General features: G+C 39.7%; 1 protein-coding gene across 3 annotated transcripts in view; it reads right to left on the minus strand.

Annotated features, from left to right (window-relative positions):
- Positions 1-19,946, minus strand: part of MNAT1 (MNAT1 component of CDK activating kinase) — a 142,021-nt gene that overhangs the window by 19,432 nt on the left and 102,643 nt on the right. For all 3 annotated transcript variants that reach the window (XM_020813209.3, XM_020813210.3, XM_078383792.1), the window contains exon 7: positions 19,675-19,796. In XM_020813209.3, the coding sequence (XP_020668868.3) occupies positions 19,675-19,796 (122 nt within the window). The remainder of the gene's footprint in view (positions 1-19,674; positions 19,797-19,946) is intronic.

Genomic DNA, 19,946 nt, shown 5'->3' on the forward strand with positions numbered 1-19,946 from the left:
ACAATCCATCCTGTAGCAACGGATCTCCCAAAGTCAGTAAAATCACATTAAAATAGTTCCAACAAGTTTAATACATGAAGACAGTTAAAGGACTTTAAACACTTTTTAAGAACAGGAACAAGTGAACTATTAAAACCAAAAGAACTTGAGACCAAGCCATAACCTTTCTAATTACCCAGTAATTGGATGAACCACATTTTAATTTGATGCTGAAATAGAGGTAAGTTTTATACCAGCCGGGCTTCAAGTGGAGAACACTCCATTATCAGATCTCTCTGTAGCTGTATATCTAATATAAAAACCAATGACCTGTAATATATTGAGGATTCCCACACATGCAGCTAATAGTGCAGAAGCAGTTGTGCTATCCTGCGAGGTGTCTATTGCACAGCTGGCTGCACAACCAATCATGCAACAGCAACTTCATCAAATAATGTAACTGCTTGGACAACATTCGTTATATCCTTGGAAATCGACACAGACATTCCTCTTTAAACACTAGATGGCAGGAAGATCTGTCTCACCGGACCCACCTGAAAGCAGTGCAGCCATGTGCTTAGGTTTGGGAGAAAGAGAGAAAGTTTTAGGAAGACATCTAAGATAGGCTCCCCGCCCTCACCCCTTTCTCTCTCTCTCTTTTCCTTCATTTTCCAATTCCCTTTAATTCCAAAAGCAACAGGGGTAAAACAACTCAGTGTACAACATACAAAAATGAGTAGAGTTTAAAACAAGGACTGTTGGCATAGTCAACGTTGCCTTTTGTCTTCCCACAAAGATGAATATCAAAAGCTTTCTACACCTGCTCTCCTCTATTCTCCCAGAGACCATATTTTCCCCCTTGTTCCACTTATGACCCTTAGGAGCCAATCCAGAGAGTCAGTTTATTGTGTGAACAGCACACTGTTCCTTGACATGAGAATAATTCTTATTTCCTGAGAGTTGACATTTCCACCATCCCCATGGAATTCACAATATCCCAGCACTCAAATCACAATATAATGTTGCTAGAAAACTAACGCCCATGCCTCCAGCTGTTGAATTGCAATGCTCTGTGAAATATGGCCAGGCAACTGTCACAGCAGCCTTCAAAGCTGCCTTATGTGGAGTTGAAATATAGGTCCATCAGCCACAGCTATGTACGTGGACAGTAGTTCTCCAGTTTTTCCCCAGTGCCAGTCCTAGCTCATTTGGGTTTGAACCTGGAACCTTTTGCAGGAAGAGCAGATGCTGTACTTGTCAGCTCCGATGCCTTTCCACCAAAAGAACCACCACCATGCTCCACACACTAAGGAGAGGGAGTGAAAAGAAGCCCAAATGGTCAGTTTTACTTAATGTTTCTATTCATCTTTCCTCAATCTCTAATACAGTGATTCCCAATCTTGGGTAACCCAGTTCTTGGATTACAACTCCCAGTAGCCTTCGCCACCAGCTGTGCTGACGGGGGGTTTCTGGGAGTTGCAGTCCGTGAACATCTGGGTTACCCAATGTTGGGAACCACTGCTCTAATAGCAAGTAAAGAAGGGGGCAGGGAAAAGGCAGTGCAATGCCATTCCATCATGCTGTTTTTCAACAGGTCATTAATTGTAGCATGGATGCAAGAATGAACTTCGGTTGTTCTTCTCTTCCCAAAAGATGAAATTTGTAGAAGAGAAAAACAGAACCCTGGTCCCTTAATCCTGACATAAGCCATTCAAGTGTTACAGTGGGGTCTTGACTTGAGAACTTAATCCGAATTGGAAGGCGGTTCTCAAGTCAAAAAGTCTGTAAGTCAAGTCTCCATTGACCTACAGCGCATTGAAAACCGATTAATCCCGTAACAGGCCGTTTTTGTTCCATTTTGGTTTTTTTCTGGTCTGTAAGTCAAATCTCAGTCTGCAAGTCAAACCTAAATTTTGCGGCCAGAGAAGTCTGTAACTCAAAAAGTCTGTAAGTCAAGCCGTCTGTAAGTCAAGGGTCCACTGTACTTACTCCTGACTTAGAAGATTTACATGTTCCAAATTTAGGGAAATAAGCTCAGTCTCAAAACCAGTACTTTACAGTCTTGGCAAAAGTTTACTAATTGTTTAAAATGTCTAGCACCAATCTCAAAGACATTGGGACAGGGTGCTGTAAAATAGCAAAAGTTCTATAAACTGTTACTACATTCCCTTCTTTTCATCCAACAAACCGAAATAGCTTTATTTTGCCAGATCCAACTCTATTCAGTTGCCTCTGTTAACAAGAAGAAAACAAATTATACATTGAAGCTGGGAGAAAAGCCAAATGTTGATGAAGAACACTGAATACTTGTGGCATAATTATATGTTAACAATGCTGATTACCAAAGAGGGAGGGGAGAGTGCATCAAAATGTTAGTGTCTTGAATAAAATGTTCTGGTAACTTGAAACAGATTTTTTATAGAAAAACACAGCAAGACATTGTGTGATTCCAAGATCTAGCAATGATCTTAATAAGAGTACTTAATGGTGTGGTGGATAAATTCTCTGAGAAGCTATAAATGAAAAATAAATTCATGCCGGATGTTTAGAAACCCAACAACAATCAATGTCACACAAAAAATGAAGTCTCTGTCATGTATAAATTAATTTTAAATTTTCTGTTTTCAGCCTCAGGAAGAATCAGTACACTAAAGTAGTAGATGAGGGAAGAGTAAATAGAAAGCAGAGCAGGGAATTAATACAGTTTACATATAAAAACTGAAATAAATGGTCCTATTCTGATACAAATGTAATAGAATTTGAAAGAATGAAAAGGTTGTAGTCATAAGCTAAAAGCTGCAAGAAGAAAATCTGCCGCACAGTTTTGAAACTTTGGGAAGCAAACTATTTTCATCAGTGTTTATTTTTATTTCAAAATTGCTTCCAACATTTCCCCAGCTACAAAAACATGCAATCATAACCCTATGTTTTTATACATATTTTTCACCAGAAAAATTCCTGAAGCAAGAGAGAAGAACAGAATATTGGATGAGACACAATGCACCAGAAAGAATTCTGAAGGAACAGCAGAAACAATGATGAGTGAAAGTAAATTAGTGAACAACCTTATCACCCGCTGAAAGGTTAAAGGTATTAGATATGTCATCAGAAAGAATGAGGCAGAAATTGGCTCCCAAAGTTGAACACTTGAGTAGGAGAAATAAATATAGAGAGGTATATAGTATGTTAGAAATTCATTTCCAAGGCTCAAACCCTGTTGGGCAAGCTACAAAGTCCCCCCGTCATATACCTGAAAAAACAACAATCACAATAATTTTATCTTGACTTTTCACCAGAAAGATGGATTGAATTCATTAACTTAAAAGCAATAACTTTATATGGTCTCAGTAAACATTACCAGAGGATAAGCTTCTATTCTTTTTTATGGGCTGATTGAAGATACATATGGCCCAGCTATTGTCTTAAAGTTAACATGGGCATCAGATCTCAATATCATACTCATTGGAGAACCATTTGGAAATCTCATCCAGTCAGAGTGATTTTTTTTTTATCCACTGTCAACGCATGAGGATCCACATATTGTTTTTGAGGAATGTGAGATGTCCAAATGTGGTTTACCACTGCTACCTCCCCCTTCCCCAAGAGATGCCATGGCTGAATGAGGATTTGAACACTGATCATTTGAGTCCTAGTCTGACACTTGATCCACTACACTACATTGGCTCTCAAAAAAGTCAAAGTGACATCCGTACAAATCAGAAGTGCTACATAGATGTTATCACAACAAGCCTGTTAAACTTCACTCTTCCAACACCAATATGTTTTTGCTAAGTTGTCAGGAGAAGGGTTTAGTTCTCTAACATTTGCCAAGTGTGGCAGATAGCCTAGAACCATGTAGCTGAAATTCTATTCCCAATTATTGATCAGCATATTTATCAAACATGTGAACTACTGTTGAGTTTCACTGCAAGGAACAACTGCTTAAAACATAAAAATATGATCTAGGAGTTGTTGACAGCCACCAGATAAGAGGATGGCTCACACTGGAAATGTGCTAGTGGGTTGTGTGTACACAGACGGATGGACAGAGTGTAGAGGATTATGCTATCTGAAAACCTGACAAGTTTTATTATCCCCCTCATTCATGTTAATCTTCTTATCTATGCTTGCATATCCTTGGCTGTCACTCAACAGGATATCGTTAAGATAATCATTATGCTAGTGTTGTTATTGTTTTTCCCCCCATTTCCATTACCATTCACATCCTGCCCCAAACCCCTCCATACTGATGCTGAGGTTTCATTTCACACATCTGATAAAATTGGCCACAGTTCAAGAAAGCTTTTGACTAATAAAACTTGTTAGTCTTAAGGTGTTACAGGATTCCTTGTTGTCAACACTCTATCTATAGTATCATGACATTCCGTGACGGGGGTCTATTGTTCCACCGCATGCTCAGTTCCGCCAAATGCTCAATGAAGAGATCTTCAAACGCTTGCCTACAACTTTGTGCCAATCTGGTTAGCCTCGCAGATTGGCACAAAGTTGTAGGCAAGCGTTTGCCTGACCTGTATATTCTGGAATCACATTTTATGATGACTATAATTCAAGTCCAGGCTCATTTCCCTTCAATCCCTTCCAAACTTTGTTTGGGCTCGTGGCAAATCAATGCTCAACACTCCTAATTTAAGGGAACAGAAAAGGAAAAGAGTAACATACAACCCTGTTTCAATAAAAAGAAAGCAAAACGATTTTAACAGGACAAGCGTGTTAGGAAGTACTGTTACCACCAATATCAGGCAAAACCAAAAGAAAGATGAAACGGACAAAAATGTTGTGCCACCTTAAAGACTTAACTGTTATATTTTAAGGTAAACTTTCATGAACTTTCACCCACTTCTTCACACATAGGAGTTCTATGCTATCATTTGGCTAAATCCAGTGCGCTAGAATATTAATGGACAATGTTACAGATACCCGATTTGATCAGTACCCTAATGGATAAATATTTTGGGTATCATTTATTGTGACTTGTAAAACCAAATGAGGGGAGAATAGCAATTAGAAGTATGATGTGCAAAATACTAAATTTTCACTCCAGGTCCCGGTATGGCATAGATGCTACTGAGTTCTGAACTTAAATAGCTGGATAGGTTGCAATTGAAACAAATATTGGAAGAATTCAAATGTTATAGGGAATTGAAAATTAATTATGATAAATCTAAATTGCTATGCATAAATACAATTATCCTAGAACAAAAAGAAATCAAGAAAAGAACAGGTTTAGACCTACATTATTCAAGTTTCTAATATTTGGGGATGTGGATAACAAAAAATATAAGGCAACTGGTCTATAGGAACTACAAAAGAGTATTTAGTTCTACAAAGGAAAAAAATTAAAAAATGGAAAAGATTAAATCTAACATTATTTGGAAGAATTGCAATGGTAAAAGGTCATATCCTACCAAAACTTCTATTTCTATTTCAAAATATCCCTCGACAATTGGAAACAAAAAGATTAAAAAATGATTGCAGGGAAAAGTAAATGTGTGAGATCTATAAACACAGTTAAATATGGCCCAAGTAGAAATGGAGGGCTAGCAATACCATATTTACTAAAATATTATGAAGCTTTCCAAATGGCCCAAGTAATCAAACTTCTACAAGATTGCAAGACTCCTGAATGGGCAAGAATGGAGAGAGAAGAACAAGGAAGGTCATTGGACTTCTTCATATAAAGAAAGAATCTTTAAAAAGGAGAAAGAAATACAGAATCTTTTTACTAAAGAATTACTCCAGATATGGAGGAAATATCTGCCAACTGAAATAACTGAGGGTATGATTACATGGGCATATAGCTTGCATTTTGCACTGCTTGTATCATGGCCTGGTGTAAGCTATTTCCTGGTGATCCCACGATGTAAGGAATTGCAGTCCAAACAACACTGATCTGTGCTAAAGCTGGGCCCTTTTGGTCCCGCAAAATACTTGGTACCTTTCTGGGACCAGGCTGGACCAATTTCCCATGGAACTGTCACTTTAAGGGTGGGATCACTTTAGGCAAAGCAGCCCCTTCTGGTGCAATCAGAGAGGCCCCTTTCTCACTGTCTGATTGCACCCTGAGTGGGGTATTCACCCCCCAAAAAAATCAGTTTCCCTGATCATAAGCACTTGCTACATTAATCCAGTCAACTGGTGCTAGTATTCCTGACATGTATGGGGGACACACACACACACACACACACACACACACACACACACACACACACACACACACACACACACACACACACACACACACACACACACACACACACACACACACACACACACACACACACACACACCTCTTCTATACCATGCAAACAGAATTCTTCCATCTTGTCCCCTAAGTTTACCGATAGCCTTTTCAGTTTAACCCTACAGATATAATGAGAGAGGGAAGCTGTACTTAAGATGGTGAGGGATACAAAGGTTTCTGTTGCTCCTTTAAAGACAAAAAAAGGGAGGAGAGCTAAATTTAAGGGAGCAGGAATTTAAATACATTTTATTAGTACGTGGGTTCCACAGTCTCTCCCTTTTCCTGTACTGCTTGCCTTAAGACAGCAGTCCCCAACCTATTTGGGACCACGGATGGGTTGGGGGGTGCGGGCTCCGTGTGCGGGGCAGCAGGTGCACCCCCATGCTCGCGGAGAGGTGACACATCCACCCGCGAGTGCTACACGCCCACTGTGGGAGCGGGTGGGCAGAGATCCATCTCCGTGGTCCAGTTTCAGGAAGACCATGGACCGACACCGGGCCACGGACCAGGGATTGGGGACCTCTGCCTTAAGACATGGTGTGTTGTTATAGTTTTTTTTATTGAGTTTTTAATTCTGTTCCTTTTAATAGTGTGAGCTGCCTCGGGTCCCCAAATCAGAAGAAAGGCAGCCTATAAATGAGACAAATAAATAAAAAAAATTAACAGAAAAGTTTTAAAAATTATTCTGTTCCTGGGACTGTGGGATACACAAGAAATATTTATTTATTTATTTATTTATTTATTTATTTATTTATTTATTTATTTATTTATTTATTTATTTATTTATATCCCACCCATCTGGTCTGGACGACCGCTCTGGGCGGCTTCCAATAATAATAATAAAAAAACTAGTGGTTACTTTAGACGCAACTCCATAATAAAACATTCAACCCAATCCAAATATTAATGAGTTATACAATATTTATATGGTTCCAATTAATTTTCTGAGAGAATGGGAGTCCCAAGCAGAAGCTATATACAGTAGTACTGTACCTTGGTGTACGTACACCTCGGTTTATGTAATTTCTGGTTTACTAACGGAAATCCGTTCGAAGTAATGCCTCGGTTTACATGTTCTTTTTCGGGGGGGGGGGAGGGTTGGTTTGCGAAGGAAGTTTCCCCATGCCTGGAGGTTTGTAGTGCTGCTGCCGTTGCTATGGCAATCTGTGTTTCGGATTACGAAATTTCTGTATTACGTATTAATTTCTTAAACTGAAGTACTACTGTAAATTTTTCCCTTTGGGCTCCTGATCTTTTTTTACGGAAATATTTTAATCTTAGGTACAAAAACAAGTTACACTTTTAGACGTGTAGACATATTTGCAGGCGTTTAAACAAGTGTTACCTCTGAGTGATGGATACTGAAGAAAATGTTAACTGGAAAATGAATTAAGAGAAACATACAGAAAAAGTCAAGAAAATACTATTTCTATAATGAAAAGTCAACCAAAGTGATTAAAATATAAACACACCAAAATAAACAATAAATCTGACCAACTATTATCAAACATAAATTTCAAGACTCTCTTTCAGCTATTTTCAAATAAATCTTTTTACTGCCTGAGGGTTTTTATAGAAAAACGCAATTACTTTACGTAGTGGAAAAAAATCTCTTTCTAGGCAGTATGCTTCATAGACATCAATATTGCTGCGGGTTTTTTAAGGAATAAAGATCCATTTTCAAAAACAAATTAAAAATTAAGCTTTATTGTGTGTGTCTGTGTGTTTTTTTTAAAAAAAAAAACAACACTACATATACACACCTGTTAAAAGCCTATCAATCTAAGCAGGAAAACATTTCACCTTTGCATGGTAAGTAAGAGCAAAAGTGCTTATTAAAACATTAATCACAGTCCATTATATTCTGTCTCCCTGCCAAACATTTCCCATTACATCACTGACAAATATCTATTAACTAAAACCTGATTCTGACAAGTTACAGAGGTATAGTGTTCTTCTGTCTCAGTAATGTACAAGCCAGTTGTGAGGTGCGTGTGTTTTTTTTATCCCCCACAATTGATTTTGCAGCAGTAAGTAAGTATATGCGTTCAGGGGAAGGGACTGGTGACATTTATGACTGCAAAGGTCGGTTGATTTAACTTGTGCTTCTACTGTAAAGTAATTCAAAAATCATTTCAGACTTCACCGCCCTTTATTAAACACTTTTCATTGAGAGTGCATGATTACACCCCCAGTCTGGTTAACAAGTTTTAAATATGTTGAGATGTATTCCGGCGAATGCAAACTGCATTGTCTTGTGAAGGTGGGCTTTGCCTGGAACGGTGCCTCACAGGAAATTGTAGCAAATGAAAACCACACCGCCAACCCTTCTCCCCTCCAGCAATGGAGGATTTATGTTTTTACATTTAAAGCCAGTTAGGCAGAGGAACAAAAAAATACATCCATGTTGCCTTAGTCTAGCCTTGACAATGGCTAATCTGTAAATTCTGCATGTGTTCAAGTCATTATTTTATTATTAGAAACATTACATGACTTGGGGCCGTCTAGATGCCGAAACCAGAATAACATATTTCTTGAGACTGCATGAAAGCCCAGAAAAAAATTGTATCTGCCATACAATATAATGCCATAAGATCTAATCCAAACTTACACACTTACTCTACTGACATAGTTGCATACATTTTCTTAGCAATTCTAAGATAGCTGGGGAGGCCCTTTTCTGTATCCCACCATTGAGAAGAGTTGTGTGTAGACACAGAGGGGGGCTTTGGTTTTGCCAAAGCACGCCAACTGTAGAATAGCCTCCCCTTGGAGGCAGGATGGGTGCAGTCAATATGTGTGTACTTATTTGTTAGAGCCTTTTGCAATGTCTTTAATGTTTGAGCATTTTAATTTTGTGTTGCTTGATTTGAAATTGTTTTAAATAACGCATGTTTATTAAAATGTTTTATACAGCTTTATAACCCACCCTGAGATCCTATGATATAGGGTGGGCTATAAATGTTTTAATAAACTAAAATAAATAATCACAAGTTACCGTATTTTTCGCACCATAAGACGCACTTTCCCCCCACAAAACGGGGGTGGTGGAAAGTCTGTGCGTCTTATGGAGCGAAGAAAACAGATTATATTTTCCTGTTTTCTTCTCCTAAAAAATTGGTGCGTCTTATGGAAAGGTGCGTCTTATGGAGAGAAAAATACAGTAACTATGTACCAGCCACTGGCACGACCGTGTCCTTCCATTCATTTGAACAAATACGGTACTTTGTTTTAGAATTAGGGTGGAGGGGGCAACTGTGGCCTTATATTGTTGAACTACAAATCCAAGAATTCCACACTATGACCTTGGCTGGCTAGGGCTAATGGAAGTTATATTCCAACAAGATTTGGAGGTACAGTATGTGGTTTGTCCTCCACTATTTTAGACCAAGCTTGTGCTAAAGTGTTTAATACTTTTTAAAACTTAAATTGCCCCCCAAAAATTAATTTTAAAAAATTGTGATTTGAATCAATTCAATTTAAATTAAATTCACCACGCTCCCTTATGTGACAATAATCCTAAAAGAGATAACAAAACATGCAGCAACGAGGGGGGGGGTTATAGAATATGGGCCAAACTTCTCTTGGGTTTTACACAGGAAAAGGAAAGACAACACCTCTGTTGATTTATTCAGATTACACCCCTCCATACTGTGTCATTCAAGACACTTTCCCCTCCCTCTGCAGCCATTCCATCAACATGTAGCACGAGGAGGAGAACGCGAAGCCACTTCTTCTAGCTTTGCTGAAAGGCCAATCCTTTGCTCTCCTCCAAATGATCCCATTCCAGCTGGCTGTTACAAGACCTACCCCTTCCTTTTAAGAGTTGGTGTCTGAGTTTGTGGCCTTTTTTCTCCACTTCCCCATCACTTCCTTCCTTTACTCCTGTGTCCTTTACCTGCAATAAAGACTATCTTTTATTTTCAAATACCTCTGTTTGCATGTACGTCACTCTCAGACTAGAGATCTGTAATTTTTCTAACTTAATATGCTGTTTCTCAACCTTTTGTATCTGATGTTCTACAATTCACGACAATAGAAACAAAAAAGTCACATATTTCCCCCCAGAACTGGTCTTCATGTGTTTAAAGGAATACTATGATTATCTTTAGAGTGATGGGTGGAGGAAATGGGGGATTAAGAGAAACACAGAGTCTCCAAAGTTATAGTAGAATGCTATGAGTGGTGGCCAGAGGATTGGAAAAGATCAGTCTACATCCCAATCCCAAAGAAGGGCAGTGCCAAAGAATGCTCCAACTACCGTACAATTGCACTCATTTCACATGGTAGCAAGGTAATGCTCAAAATCCTCCAAGGTAGGCTTCAGCAGTATGTGGACCGAGAACTCCCAGAAGTACAAGCTGGATTCCGAAGAGGCAGAGGAACTCGAGACCAAATTGCTAACCTGCGCTGGATTATGGAGAAAGCCAGAGAGTTCCAGAAAAACATCTACTTCTGCTTCAATGACTACGCCTTTGACTGTGTGGACTACAACAAACTATGGCAAGTTCTTAAAGAAATGGGAGTGCCTCACCACCTTATCTATCTCCTGAGAAACCTATATGTGGGACAGGAAGCAACAGTTAGAACTGGATATGGAACAACTGATTGGTTCAAAATTGGGAAAGGAGTACGACAAGGCTGTATATTGTCCCCCGGCTTATTTAACTTATATGCAGAATACATCATGCGGAAGGCTGGACTGGAGGAATCCCCAGCTGGAATTCAGACTGCCGGAAGAAATATCAACAATCTAAGATAAGCAGGTGATACCACTCTGATGGCAGAAACTAAATGACTTGTTAATGAGGGTGAAAGAGGAGAATGCAAAAAATGGTCTAAAGCTCAACATTAAAAAAAAAAACCTAAGATCATGACCACATGATGATCAGGGACATCAGGCTTCACTTTGATCAAGTCATCAACTGGAAGCAGGCTGCAGGATTATTGGCAGATTAATCCATACCATACAACTTTACCAAAGAAATCTATTATCCTGAAGGTATGTAAACCTTGGAATTTGGGAGATGGGTGGATTTTTTTGTTTTGTTTTCTGTTTAGAAGCAATCTGCGGCCCTATATTTTTTCTTAATTCATGAATCTGGCACTTCTTAGGATACGTTCAACATTCCCCTGAAGCTTCCTTTCAAGAAAACTCATCCATTCTTATTGATCTTCCAATGAACTCTTTATCTACCCAAACTCTTGCAAAATTTCCAAAGAGCTGTAAGATTCCCTAGGAAAGGCTCTGAAGACAACAGCTACTGCACATTTTTACCCAGTTTTATGTAGCTCCATCACATTCTGTACCTGAAAATTTTAACATTCCTGAAAAAAGAGAGAGCATGTATATAACTTTAACAACATTTACCTTGGTATAGCCCTGGGTAGGCCCTACTATCTCACACACCCCAGAACAAAAGAATACAACATCCCAGAGACCATTCTAGAATAAAATGGTATAATTACATTTCCTACAATGATCCTGTAATCTCTGGAGTATTTACTCTAGACTAAACAACTCCCCCTTTAATTGGCCTGCATCTGATTGTCAATGAAAGAAGCTTGTTTGACAACTGCTCAGAGCAGAAAGTTTCTTTTTTCCATGATTACATTTTAAAAAAACGAAATGCAGGGGGGAAAAAAACCACACACACTCATTACTGCAGAAATAATTCAGAGCACACAAGCTTGTGTTCAACCAATGAGTTAATTCTGTAGCCAAACGCCAACAAAAACAATTATGACGGACATTCTCCTGTCAAGCCCAGGCTTTTGAGGTTAATTTAGTGGTAACATGCACAACTTTAGCCAACTTGGAATCTAAGCAACTGCACAGTCTACTGAAGCCTTCCTCTCTTTTTTTTGTTCCTTTATACATTTTCCATATTCTTGGACTTTATAATTCCCCCAAGACCTTTAACAGCTAGAGAACCCACACTAGACCCACAGGTGGGCGGACAGGAAGTCAAAAACTCGGTTTCATAATCAGCCGACTCCTAACTTATTCCGTTAATGACCTTGACAGCAGTGCTCCATGCAAAACCCCCACGCACTACGGGGTGCAGCTTGAAAAGCTCAAAGGACGCTCTGCCAAAAACTCCAAGTTTTCTAAACAGTGAGGTTTCAGGCTTCCTGCACGAGCCCGAATCTCTGTCCTGGGTTTCAATTCAGTTGGACAGACAGCATTATCTGCTTCCCTCATTCTTACTTAAAATAAAAATACCCACAGAGGTTCCAAAATACTACATAGCCAAGGTCGTGGCACTCCAAGCATATTCCCTTAAAAGCAAATAAGATCATTCTTGGAGGTCAATGGTCCTGATCCACCTTTCTGTCATGCACAACTGGGTTTCAGCACCAATAAGCACCCTAGGATAAGAATATACTAAAGTGTGCTGCTTATATACCGCCCCATAGTGCTTCAAGCACTCTCTGGGCGGTTTACAAGTTAATTATGCAGGTTACACATTGCCTCCCCAGCAAGCTAATCAAACTGATCCACCAATTTCAGGAAACACAATCAGTCGACGTAGTGGGACCTGGACAAAGTCTGGGATGTGTATGTAAATTTGCAGCCAGTCGCTGATCTGCATCTCATTTGAAGCATGCATATAAGGCGACATGTGGCTGTCCATTAGAGGCCTGAACAGAATGATATTCGACTCATATTTGGTAATTAATTATTAAGGACTACACCAACTGTTTTGAGCCAGTGGTTGGGAGTTTTGGACTAGGAAGACTTACCTTCAAATCCCTGCTTAGTCAAGGCAGTTCACTGGGGGGGGGGTGGCAATACTAAACCAGCCCTTAAACATCTCACATACCTTGAAACTCTTGTAGGACTGGCGTTAATCTGAAACAATTTGACAGCACATAACAACAATCTAATCCAGTCGTGTTTTCCAACTACACTGGACCTGCTGAATCAGTGGGACTAAGTTTTGAATCCATGCATTCATTCAAAGGATCTACTCTAGCTGGAACTAACACCCGCACTTACTCCTAATAATAATTATTCTAATATTCACTACTCTATAGCACTATTTGTAAAGAACAAAGTGAGCTGCCTTGACTAAACAGGGATTTGAAGGTAAGTCTTCCTAGTCCAAAACTCCCAACCACTGGGTCAAAACAGTTGGTGTAGTCCTTAATAATTAATTACCAAATATGAGAAAATCCTTTTCTACACATGTCAGCTACCTTGTGATTGAGCAAGAGGAAGGAGAGATGATGATCTGCTGGGTATGGGACATCATGAGAATCACACAGTTGGGTATACTCATTCACAGGTAACTTGGTCACCTTCAAATGGCTTTCCTGTTCTACACTACATTTGTGAGCAGATCAATACAATACAGTATATTCAGTCCTGAAACGTGTGTGCTGGGGGTGATCAGCTGTCAAACTTAAGGACATGCGACAACATAATTCAGAGCTGAAAGGCACCAAAGGAATTTAACCCAAACATCTGGTTTAGGGAAAAAATAGAAAGGGACTACCTACACATTATACCTGGCATCTACTGATGATACCCATAAAAACCTTTGTGGAACTTTACAGCAATGTCCCTGCCATACACTGCAAGGTGGCTATATGAAAAGGAAGGTAGGTCTCCTGCACCTTTAGGGGTTGAGAAAAATGAGAAATTTCTGCAAGGATAGTTTCCTGGGCAAACTACACTTCCTGAAATCCCTACTTCCACACAAATCCTGTCTGCCTTTTCATGTGGCCACCATATTGCTGCTGGACCATATTTTGGGACTGGCCAGCCCACCAAGAGTTGAACCACTACAATGCAGTATCTTCAACCCAATCTGAACAGCCTGACCTGAAGGCTATGAGCAAAAGCCATTTAGAAGCCGAAGAGAAACAACAAGATCATGTGAACTCCTGGAAAAATTTATCCCACATGGTGACCAAGGCAGGTTCTATTCCAGGCCCTGATGCCCTTTGGAAACAGGTCTAGATAGGCAGCTTTACTCAATACAGTGGGTTCTTGACTTGAGAACTTAATTCGTATTGGAAGGCGGTTCTCAAGTCAAAAAGTTCTGAAGTCAAATCTGCATTTCCCATAGGAATGCATTGAAAACCATTTGATCCGTATCTGCTCTTTTCCGTCCATAGAAACTAATGGGAAGCTGCTATTCCGCCTTCGACCACTGGAGGGGGATATTTTGTTTCTTTTTTTCTTAGGTCAAGAAAGGTTCAGGGAAGGCAGGGAAAATACAGTCCAGGCAGAACAGTACCAGGCAGTCTGAAGACTGTCTCCCAATCCACTCTCTAAACGCTGGGAGGAGTGAGGAAGCAGACAGGCACCCTTTTCACTGGCCAACAGTTAACTGAAAGTTCAAATTTTGCACTTTCCCTGCCTCTCACGTGGTTTTTTTTCAGTTCTTAACTCAAATCTAAGTACTTAAGTCAAGTCAATATTTTCCTATGAGAGCGGTTCTTAAGTCAAAATGTTCTTAACTCAAGTCGTTCTTAAGTCAAGACCCCACTGTAGTTATCTGGAGCTGATTAGCAACCAGTAACTTATAGTTACTTTTCATGGCTCTTCTCTTCTGCTCAGCATGAACAAATGAAAGAACTCTATTCATTCATGAAGATGACAGATTTGGGCCTTCTTGCTGCCCACTTCTTATTTGTTCGTTTCTTCCTATTTTTTATTGGCCACTCTTCAGAGCAGATTATAACAAATTCTCCAAATATACCGTTTAAAAGAATCCATTTGGCATACATCTCACAAGCAGGCAGTGAAATATCCAGCATAAAAGGACAGACAAAGCAGACAGTGTGACTAACAGCCTTCATCACATCCAGCCGTGGTTCATGTAATCTTTTCTGACTGATTTGGTGCAGAATGGAAGGTTCAAAAGAGTACAGTTTAAGGGAACGATATGAACTCCATACTAACAAATCACTTGCACTGGATTTTGACTTTTATTTATTTTGACTTTGCAACCCAACTGATACTGTTGCTACTCTGCCTAGCATTTTCATAGGCGTATTCTTTTGTCTTCTTCATTTACTTCATTTACAGTTTCAAGAAGTTACTTAAAACAGAAATGTTTAAAGACACCTTTTATTATTGTGTGTCATATGGTGCCCAATTGTGGTCTAAAATTTGTTTACTTATGTCAGATTTGCTCAGCCACGGGGATCATTTTATCATTTATTGTTTGTTTATGCTTATTCTCATTATTTATCGTTATTGCTAACTATGTGGCACACTAGTTAAACTGCAGTGCTGCAGCTAAAATTCTGCTCACGACGCAGGTTCAATCCCAGGTAGCCAACTCAAGGTTCACTCAGCCTCCCAGCCTCCCAAGATCAGTAAACTGAGTACCCAGCTTGCCGGAGTGTAGCCTGAATAATTAAACTGTAAACTGCCCAGAGAATGTTTTACACACTATTGGAAGGTATATGTGAAGCACGCCTTGCTTTTTTTGCTTTATTGCATTTGTAGTTTAAATATGTTGGTTGTTAACCATCCAGACAGTGCATATCACACTACTGAGTGGTATATAAGCTAAATAAATAAATAAATAGTATTAACAGATTTTTTTTGAGCTATTAGTTTTTTAATTGCATGTTGTTAAACTGCTCTTTTCCTTTCTTTTTGAACACACTTAGGCTACAGAAAAACACCGTGTCCTTAAAATAATATTGCAACTTGATTACTACAATTTATTGCTTACTAGTTAGTTTCCCAAAACAATGTGCAGACTTCAGCTTCTCTGGCTCTCGGGAGAAAAGGCATTTCTCCCCCACCTCCACTTCCCCGTTTTGCTGCCAAAGCAGTGTATTACTTCTGGCCTCCATCCTTCTGAAAATCTACTTCTGGTAACCTTTTCTATTGATTTTTGAGACGTGGTTTATTACTTTCAGGGCATTCCATGAGATGGGTCCCTTCAAAAATATGCCAGCCATTCCAATATTATTTAGCAACACACGGATGGCCGCCTTCTCAGCAAAACTTCTTGCTGAATGGCTCAAGCCAACTCAAGAGGTGCAGAATTTGCACAGACTCAGCTATACAGATAGATCCTTGGATGACTAAATAAGCGGTGGAGTGATTAAGGTACAAAACTACGAAACCAGCTTTTCATTCCCATTCAGCCATGGAACTAACAGCACAAACTTATGGATACAGGTCTCTCAGCCGAACTTACCTCACTGGACAGTTGGCAGGATAAAATGGGGAAGGGGTTGATTTGTCCTCAAGGGAGAACTTGGTGGGGCATAAGTTGGGAGAACAGACCCCTAGCTCAGGGGAGGTGGCCTCCAAATATTTTGGAACACAGTCCTCACATTCTTATCCATCATCCATGATCGCTAGCACTTCTGGGGCTGGAAAGCCAGAACATCTGGAGGAGTAAACATTCCCTATTCTCCCCGTCAATGCAGAGACCCACCAGATTGCGCAATGGGTAGCATGTGAGTTTTTACTCATGCGTCCTTTGATAGATAATAACTCCAGCCAACCTTGTAACTAATAATAAGAATTCTTGACATTATGTACAATACGTCACACAAATCCTAACCATATTATCAACAACAAATTCTAATGAACCAGGTTGCAACCTAAATAAAATGTTCCAATCAATTTATTGTGGGAGTTTGGGGCAATGAATCAATTCACCTATCCTTGAAGGTTAAAGAATAAATTTTTAGTTTATCACACTGCCAATCCTAGAAGTGACTTTTCACCTCAGTGTGACAGAAGGTAATAATAACTGTGTACTGTCAAGTTAATTCTGACTTATGGGGACCCTTCCCAAGGTTTTCAAGGCAAGGAATATTCAGAGGTGGTTTATCATTCCCTTCTTCTGGGGGTATCCTGGGACTGTGCAGCTTGCCCAAGGCCATATGAGGTGGCTCTACTCTCAAGAGGCACAGGGGGAGGAATCAAACTCCCAACCTCTGGTTCTGCAGCCAGATACCTAAATCACTGAGCCGTCCAGCCAGCTAGAATGCCACTGTTAAGATATTGCTCACCATCTGCAGTTTCCATACTAAAATATGTATTCAAATAAATATATACATTAAAATGTGCATACAAATTAAAGGTATTCAATCAATCAATCAATCAATCAATCATCATCATCATCATCATCATCATCATAGATGCACAATTAACTATAGGCAGCTTTTAGACCATCACTTTTTCAAAAGAATTATTAAATTGACCAACTAATCAACTCAGCTTCGCATGAAATTTAATTCAATCAATCAATAAGATGAGTAAATTAATACTGGGTTGCCATTTTGTTATTTACTTTTAAGTGCATTATTTTTAAGCAAGAGCAAGAACAGCAAATGCCACCTGATGAATTTAGATCCTGTGGTAGCAAGCTTTACATGCAAGAGACAGTTTCACATAGATTGCTAAAAGTCAGCGCTCAAACTCTAGTTCAGAAATGAAATGTCAGGAACCACGAGGTCCCTGATATAGAAAGAGAAGCTTATTTCCTGTCACACATGTTCATTTGTCACCGCAAATCCCAAGGCTTTGGAGGCCCTAGCAGCTGCTCCACGAACAGGTGGTGTGTGCTAGATCAAGGTTGCATCAGGGTTGGGAAAGCTAATTAATATTTGTCTTTGACAACCTGATATACCAGCTAATGGGGTGAGGTGGGGGACACTGGATGAGAAAGCCAAAACTGAAAGGGCTCCTTGGTTAAGCAACTCGAAAAGACCCTCAAGAAATTTAGTCTAATCCCACACAGTGATGTGACGATATAATCCTTTAACCATTTTTCTGACCTTCCTCATATTATGGAAACCATGGTACTGCCAAATTAAAACCAGTGCATCTAAATGGAAAGATACGAAAAGCTTTTATCTACAAGATTATTTCATTTCATTCATTCATTCACTCTTTCATTCATTCAGATTATACCCCATCTTTCTTTCCAGCTTTTTTACAATGCCCCTTCCCTCTTCAAGAACACAATTTTCTATTTATACCACAGGATGTGGCACTGTCTAAAATCTAAATTGTATACAGTGGTGCCTCGCTTAGCGATGTTAATCAGTGCAGCAAAAATCGCTGCTAACCGAAAACATCACTAAGCAATTTTAAAAGCCCATAGGAATGCATTGAAACCCCTTCAATGTGTTTCTATGGGCTTAAAACTTACCTCTAAGCGAAAATCCTCTATACGGCGGCCATTTTCACTGCCCGGAATGCGAGGAATCCGTCCCTAAACACAGCGGGCGGCCGTGTTTTTACCCGGCGGCCATTTTGTAACTGCCGATCAGCTGTAGGAAAAAGATCGCTATGCGATAATCGGTAAGCAAAACAGCTTACCGATCATCGCAAAGCTATTTTTGCCTATTTAAAACGTCGCAATGCGATTGCTTTTTTGATCACAAAATCTTAATCACTAAGCGGTTTCGTCTTTAAACGGGGCGCTCGTCAAGCGAGGCACCACTGTATATACCATGGTTACACAGACATATATTGTACATAAACACATACCACAATCTCTGCTGTTGAGCCCACTGCAGCTCACCTACCTGCATCAAGATTAATCTCCAAGATGTGTTTTTTTTTCACACTCAGTGAAATCCATTAAAATCTATAAAAACACTGCCTATTTTTGAAGCTGTGGGAATCTAAAGCTTGGAAACTTTACGGTGACGCCCAGATCTGCCAGTGATAATGGCCAATAGCTTTTCCAGTGGATACTTAAGTTTTCCAAGTCTTGTAAGGAGAAACATTTGTTGTCCCCACAGGTCATGGAACTTGCACTGGGATACAAGGCTGTCAAGTGCACAGAAGGAGGTTGTAAGGGAGCTTCCAGCTGGGTATGCCAGCTCCCCATACCTAAAGGGACCTTGGACAAGAGACATCCCCTTCCTCTTACAGATGGAAACCCATCACTCCCTTCAGATCAAAGATTTTAAAAAGAAACAACACCACAAACCTCTCCCATGGCTCAGAACAAGCCCCGGTATTTTTATTGGCCTACTGCTGATATGTTGGATAAGTCAAGCCCTTCCATTTCCATTTTTTTTTAAAAAAAATTGATACTGTGCAACTGAAAATGAACAGCCACTTCTGCTTGACTGCCAATGGCAACCTTGCAAACGCTAATGTGATCCAGCCGAATTCTCCACTGATCTATAAAAGACCAGACAAGCAAAGGGAGAGAGAGAGTGAAGGAAGAAACAAAAATCACATTTCACCACCCAAACAAAACATTGGTTTGGGCAGGAAGTTGACGATTCTGTTAAGTTCTTTCTGTTTTGCTTTTTGCCTCCCTCTTCTCTTTCTTTCTTTTTTTAATTTTTTGAGCAGAGGGAGGAAAAGCTCTCTCTTCTCAGGAAGAAAAATAAAAAATGGTGAAGTTCTCTGATGGAGTATCATTTTGCTGACACGGCTGACAGTAACACTTGGGAAGTGAGGTGAGGGGCATACTTACCCTAATTTTTCCAGCAAGTCCCGGTCTGGAACTGGTGGCCCATAGGTGTCTACATGCAATGGCTGATATTTGTAGAGGACCTCCTCAATTTTTGGTATGGGTGCTAATGAAATATGCTTACCCTGTTGAAAAGATACAATAGGATGGTGAACATTATGGTATATTTTAAGAGATTTGTACCAAGAAAGTAGCACTGACCCTTAGAATGCTGGATGAAAACATCACGTCAAAACCATTATATGAACTGTTTCCTGCTATTAACCTGATTTTCC

Source organism: Pogona vitticeps, chromosome 1 (genome assembly GCF_051106095.1).
Source record: "Pogona vitticeps strain Pit_001003342236 chromosome 1, PviZW2.1, whole genome shotgun sequence".
Classification (NCBI taxonomy): domain Eukaryota; kingdom Metazoa; phylum Chordata; class Lepidosauria; order Squamata; family Agamidae; genus Pogona; species Pogona vitticeps.